This window comes from Sinocyclocheilus rhinocerous, unplaced genomic scaffold (assembly GCF_001515625.1).
Source record: "Sinocyclocheilus rhinocerous isolate Xijiao unplaced genomic scaffold, SAMN03320098_v1.1 scaffold726, whole genome shotgun sequence".
In the NCBI taxonomy this organism is placed as follows: Eukaryota; Metazoa; Chordata; class Actinopteri; order Cypriniformes; family Cyprinidae; genus Sinocyclocheilus; species Sinocyclocheilus rhinocerous.
Window position 1 is genome coordinate 362,159 of NW_015661868.1, and position 6,653 is coordinate 368,811.

Genomic DNA, 6,653 nt, shown 5'->3' on the forward strand with positions numbered 1-6,653 from the left:
CATTTCCAATTGTTTAAAATAAAAAAAAATGCAATCGATTAATCATAAAATAGATTTGTTTAGCAAGTAAAAGCGTACAATAGTTTAGTTAAACGTCTCCGAATCGCAGCGTATTGAGGGGGAAAATCACTGAAGTTTCGTGAGAAACATGCAGGACAGGGAACACATATCATGACATGTAAGTTAGGCCTAAAACACGCTGCCAACGCACGCCAAATGCGCTCAAGAGAAAACGAAATCAAATTCAAGCCTATACTAAAGTTCACATTAATGTGTACATTATCTAAAAGCAGCAGTTTTATGTTCATATGACATTACTCAAGTTTTAATCCGCCTCCTCCCCAAAACAATAGACAACCGAAACCAGTCAACAGGGAAACGCGACAAAAACAACAAAACTCCTCCAGAGTGAAAGCACGTACCTTTAGAGGAGCAGATACTGAAGATCCATGAACTCTGACAGACGCACGCGAGGTTCGGTGTGATCTATATGTGACGGGACACTTAAACAGAAAGACTGAACAGCCCGGTTCTGTGTACAATCCCAGATTTCCTGAATCTTCCAGGTATGGGCGTGTCCACGAGCGCGCAGGTGAGTGCAACAGCGCATTCCCAAATCACGTGACCACGCCCACACCTGACCAGCGGATTTAATCAAACCATAAGCCTCCATATGTCATCTTTAAAGTCTGATGATTTAAAAGCTTTGTGTCGTGACTAGATGGTTTCTTCTTTCTGAAATGTAGTGGTCAATCTTGTAGGAAATATTGTTACCATAAGGGTCAGGATAGAAGATAATAATAATAATAAAAAAAACATTACATTTATAAATGGTAAAATGTTTTTAAAGATGATTTATGAAGTTAATGATGTTCCCTGCATTAATGATATAATAGTTGTGAATAATTCAGATGTTAAGAAATGCTCAAAAAGTGATTTGAAATAAAAACTGTGCTAAAGAGGTCATTTTTAATAACTATATAGTTAAAATCACTCAAAATATCTGATCAAATATGCTTATGGTGACATTTAGCTTTGGGCCTATTTTTCATGTTTTTTTAATCATATAAACTTATTTTAAAATCCACACGAGTTGTGTTCTTATTGTAATATATATATATATATATATTAGTGCTGTACTACATCTCACATTTTAAAAAAATATTTTTTTTTGTTTACATACTTTATTATTTGAATTTCCTAAGAAGAAGAAGAAAAAAAACTGTATTCGTGCGGTACACACGCGTAGCTACCGAACCGAAAGACCCGTACCGAAACGGTTCGGTACGAATACGTTTACCGTTACACCCCTAATATATATATATATATATTTGGTTTGAGACTAAAAATATGCAAATTATCATTTAAAAGGGCCTTTATCTCCTTGTAATAAAAATGTTAATATATAATACAGTATATAATTTACATAATATATTGATTTGAAGAAAGCCAGGTCTTTACATTACTATATTTAAAAAATCAAATGCTACAACTCATAATCAAAGATCATTTGTCTTACTGAGACAAACAACACCAATACACCCCCTAGTGGACTGTATGCAAACAGTGAAAACACTGTAGCATTCACTATAGCATGCACTATTATTTTTCAATAACAGATGAAGAGCACTGCTATCTTTAATTTTGTTATAACCACGAATAAACATTAGAATAGCTTAAAATAAAATTACTGGTGTGTTAATAATTTTGCATCTCTTCAGGCACATAATTTGCTATCTATACTCGTGTATAACAGAAAAAGTGGAGAAGTTCTTGTGAAGATGCAGCATTTAATAGCAACTATAAACATTCTACATCAAAGCACATTTAATTCATATATTACTCTAATCAAAATACATTTAAATTTAAATACATCTTATAAAAAGTTTTTAAAGATTTATGGTTTTTAACATCTTAAACCCATGTAAATCTTTACACGAAGTAACATTAACCATGATAATACCCCCCCCTCCCCCACATCGTGCGTCAAAATCACATGACCAAACATAATATTTAATCCATGTTCACTAGTGACAATGTAACTAATGTTTGGTACTAGTTACTGTACTATAATGATCAGATGAAATGAAATCATTACTCACACAATACAAGTCAGGAGTGCTCAGAACATAATTATACCAGGATTATTATATAATAAACCTATTTCTCTGTATGACACATGCTTTAATCAGGTATCACGCCTTTAACATGCATACCAACCAGTGCGTTACAGCAGGGAGTGTAACTATTATTATACAACAATCTTGTGCTTGCAAGTGGGTACAAAGTGCACAGACAGTGTAAGGCACTGCAGTACTATAGTGTGGCAATCGCTCTGCCACTCTTTCAAACAGTCAGAACATAATTATACCAGGATTATTATATAATAAACCTATTTCTCTGTATGACACATGCTTTAATCAGGTATCACACCTTTAACATGCATACCAACCAGTGCGTTACAGCAGGGAGTGTAACTATTATTATACAACAATCTTGTGCTTGCAAGTGGGTACAAAGTGCACAGACAGTGTAAGGCACTGCAGTACTATAGTGTGGCAATCGCTCTGCCACTCTTTCAAACATAAGGCCTTTCTCAGTCCATGTGAATTAGCAGCTAGAGATATCCGTTGTGCAAAATGTTGACAGCATGTCTTGTAGATGTTTGGATGATCTGGTCCACTTCAGAAGGCCTCATGCATCACTAAAACAGAAAACAATATGAGCCACAAACACAGATCTGACACAAAAGAGTTTGAGTTCCAGAGGAACTTGATCATGTGTCATTTAATGAGAGCCAATATCAATACTGACCAAGTAGACGTCCAGACCGGACTCGGGTGTGCTCGCCTGTGAGTTTGAAGCAGGAAGAGTGCTGTCCTCTAATGCAAGAGTCGAGCTGGACGTCCTATAATCATCTCTGAGGACAAACAACACAGTGACATCAGCCAAACAAGAAGGTATGTGCCAATCACATCGTGTTTATAGCTTAAAAAAAAGAAGAGGAAGCTCTGTGAAGAAATATGGAAGTTTACAAAGACCTTTTTAGTTGAACTAATGCGTATGTCCGATGGAAAAGTGTGTGTGTTTATACGTAAACACCTGTTCTCTGAATCTGTTTGCGGTTCAGTCTTCACATCATCTAGAGAGGAAGCAGAAGACATAGTGGCGGCTGAAATCGCTGGGTTGAGTCTGGTGGAGCTGGGAATTACATCAGGTTTCTGAGAGGAGCGTGTTTCTGTCAAAAAGAAGCATCTTATCGTATTAAATATCAATCTTGAATGTGTAAAAATATTGTTTTGAATGGTATCCCTTGTGAAACAAAAGTACACTTTAGCATATGTTTAAAAAGAGTAGTTACTGCAGAAATAATGTATTATAGTTTCAATTTATATTAGTGCTGTCAAACGATTCATCGCAATTAATCGCATCCAAAATAAAAGTTTTTTGTTTACATAATATATAAAATGCAATTCGTTTTTTTGCTTTTTTGACTGACTTCAGTACATCTTCATATGTAATTTCATAAATATTTCTATTGTCTTTGAGAAATGGTTAACGTGTACGGACGAATGTACTGACAAGTATTTATGACAAACTTGAAACTTGTATTCTATTTAATTAAATATATTCATAATTACACATTTGTAATGATGAAGTTGCAATTTAAAATAAATTAACTTTAAATTTAATATCAAATGTTGACATAATTAAGTACTCTACATGTGCTTTAGTATGCTAGTCAACACTTCAAAATAAGTGCACTTCTTCTTGATGTGTTGACTGACATACTAAAGCATATTAAAGCATAATGATTAATAATGTACTTTAATCTTTTCATTTGACATTATTACAAAGTTTCCTTTTCAAAAGTCTACTGTATTAAGAAACAGTGTCTCTTTAAGTACACTTAAGTGGTCTTATATTAATATTATATTATCTGCAAGTAAAGTTTTAAAAAATATACTTGTAATATTTGAAGAACACTACAAGTGCACATTTAATACAATTCTGTCATGACAACTCTCGGAGGGATTGGCATGGTAATGTACATGACAATGTTAATGTATTTGGTCTTGGCGGAATAGATCTGCTACGCTGCTGTTGCGGCAGAGCAAGTACCGAGACTTGCTACTACCAATACATCCACAACATGCTGCTGTGAGCATGTAAGAAATACTGCTGCTGCACATATACGCATATGAATAACCCCATAGCATACATGAATCACCTCGTAGCAGATCTATACAGGTGGAGCTGGGGAAGGTGGAGGGTTTCTGAAGCACGCTGCAAACTGCTTCAGCAAGCATTAGTCATATATTTGAATGTTGAGCAGCGAGCTCCACACTTTTTTCACAAGGGATAAATAGTGTTATTTCAACAAAGAGATTGATTTACAATTTTAGTTCACACAAAAATGTCAATTCTGTCATTATTTACTCACACTCATAATGTTCCAAACTCCACCTCAAAAATAACAGTATGCAGGTTTGGAACAGGTGAGTAAATAATGACAGAATGTTCGTTTTTTGGGCTGAACTGCTCCTTAAAGTAAAAAAAATCTATGACTTTTAAATGTGTGTATTAGTGAATTTCTCTTCAAAATCAATAAGCACCTGTATCATCGAAGTTTTCGAGGCTTTGTGCCCTCCTTTCTTCTTGACTCTCTTCGTTTAAAGTCGACAGAACTTCCTGTGAGGCCGACCTACACGGCTGTATAGAGTTCTTCTTCCTTCTCGAGGATGCACCACGAAGAGCTAAAAGTAAAAACAAAGAGGGAAAAAAGTGAGATGTAGTATGGCATTTTAAATGATCCTATTTCACTGAAAATAATAAAGAAGCAACTTACGCTGAATCTTTTTAAATACTGTGGTGCCCATGAACTTCAGGAATCTGTCAGCATAGAAATTCGGTCTATGGACAGATACTGTGTCCTAGAATGCAAAGTAGCAAAGAAAATCATGATTATGTTCAAACAGAAGTATATAAAAAATATATTTCATGAAAAAAGAAAAATACATACGCCATCATGCACAAGAGCCTTCCATGAGTGCTCAACCTTCTTTATAAATCTGTATATAAGATAGAAATGTTAAATATTGGAATTTGTAGTCATCTTTAATTTAAATAGTAATTATTCTCATCTTTTGTCAGATGATTCATACCTATAGGACTGCAGGATATCAATGATTCCCAGAAAGATCAGCAACTTTTCATCTTTGTGTTTAGCAGGGATGCCACCCAATCTAGAACAAAAACACATGATTACTTCAAAACCAATCCAAAGTCGGTCATAAAATGTATTGGAAATATTTTAGCAACATAATGGAAATATTTCCAGCTTTTCAAAATTACCCCCCTTTTTAACCAGTTAGATAATCAGAGAAGTTTTGTATATATACACGGTAAGATTCTTTAAAATGTCTCACCAAGGATTAATTTATTTGACCAAAAATACAGTAAAACTAGTAATATTGTGAAATATTATTAGAATTTAAAATAACAGTTTTCTATTTGAATATATATTCAAATGTAATTTATTCCTGTGATCAAAGCTGAATTTTCAGCATCATTACTCCAGTCTTCAGTGTCACGTGATTCTTCAGAAATAATAATAATATTCCAATATCATTCTAAAGAAACATTTCCGATTATCAATGTTGAAAACAGTTGTGCTGCATCATATTTTTATGGAAACCATGATACAGTTTTATTTTCAGGATTCTTTGACGAATAGAAATTTCAAAAAGCATGAAACATAAATGTAACAATGCAAAAACTGTAACAATGTCTTTACTGCTGTCATGTTCCCTTTTGGTTTCAGTTTCGTTTTCATGGACTTTTAGTTTGTATCACCTTGTTTTCATGTGTTTTGTTCCTGTTTCCTTTGTTCTATAGTTTCCACAGTAACTCATTGGTTCATTGATTGCGTTCGCTTGTATCTTGTTTACTTCCTCATCAGCCTGTGTGTTTATACGTCCTCAGTCCTTTGTTCGGTATCGTCTTTGCATGTTTTGTGTAAAGCTGTTGCGGTTTCTTCTGCTCCTACAGTACATTATTGAATTATGTTCTTTTGTTCTGTTAGCTAATAAAAGTATTTAAGCTTAAATAAAAAAAAAATCAAGATCACTGAAGACAAATAAACAGTCACTTAAGAATAAGAAACTAATTACAAGCAATATGACAAAAAACTACAGTAGAACAAATAAATAATAATACATTGTATAAAGTAATAAAATGTATAAAAACACTACATATTCTTCACTGTGTAAATTAAATATATATTTCTTCTTATTAAAGTTACAAAAGTGAATTAGTCAAGAGCAGAGCGAGACTTTCCCTTTTGCTTGTTTGATTAAAGGGGTCATATGATGCGATTTCAAGTTTTCCTTTCTCAGTGTTACAATCTGTTCGTGAATAGATACGATCCTTAAAGTTGCAAAGACTAAAGTCTCAAACCCAAAGAGATATTCTTTATAAAAGTTAAGACTCATCCACGCCCTCCTAAAACGGCTCGTTCTAACACGTCCCCACATGTCTACGTCACGATGTGGGAAGATTTGCATAACGCCACCCAAATGTTCACGCAACGAAAGAAGGCGTAACTTTTATTCTCGCTGTAGTATTGTTGCCGCCGCCGCCATGTCGTGAAG

General features: G+C 34.2%; 1 protein-coding gene across 1 annotated transcript in view; it reads right to left on the reverse strand.

Annotated features, from left to right (window-relative positions):
• Positions 1-2,414: 2,414 nt before the first annotated feature.
• The window catches only part of LOC107726562 (phosphatidylinositol 4-phosphate 5-kinase type-1 beta-like), a 19,626-nt gene continuing 15,387 nt past the window's right edge, over positions 2,415-6,653 (reverse strand). The window contains exons 9-15 of the mRNA XM_016536191.1: positions 5,166-5,246; positions 5,024-5,072; positions 4,850-4,934; positions 4,617-4,757; positions 3,103-3,238; positions 2,815-2,920; positions 2,415-2,704 (exon numbers count right to left, since the gene is read on the reverse strand). Of these exons, the coding sequence (XP_016391677.1) occupies positions 2,702-2,704; positions 2,815-2,920; positions 3,103-3,238; positions 4,617-4,757; positions 4,850-4,934; positions 5,024-5,072; positions 5,166-5,246 (601 nt within the window). The 3' untranslated portion in view covers positions 2,415-2,701. The remainder of the gene's footprint in view (positions 2,705-2,814; positions 2,921-3,102; positions 3,239-4,616; positions 4,758-4,849; positions 4,935-5,023; positions 5,073-5,165; positions 5,247-6,653) is intronic.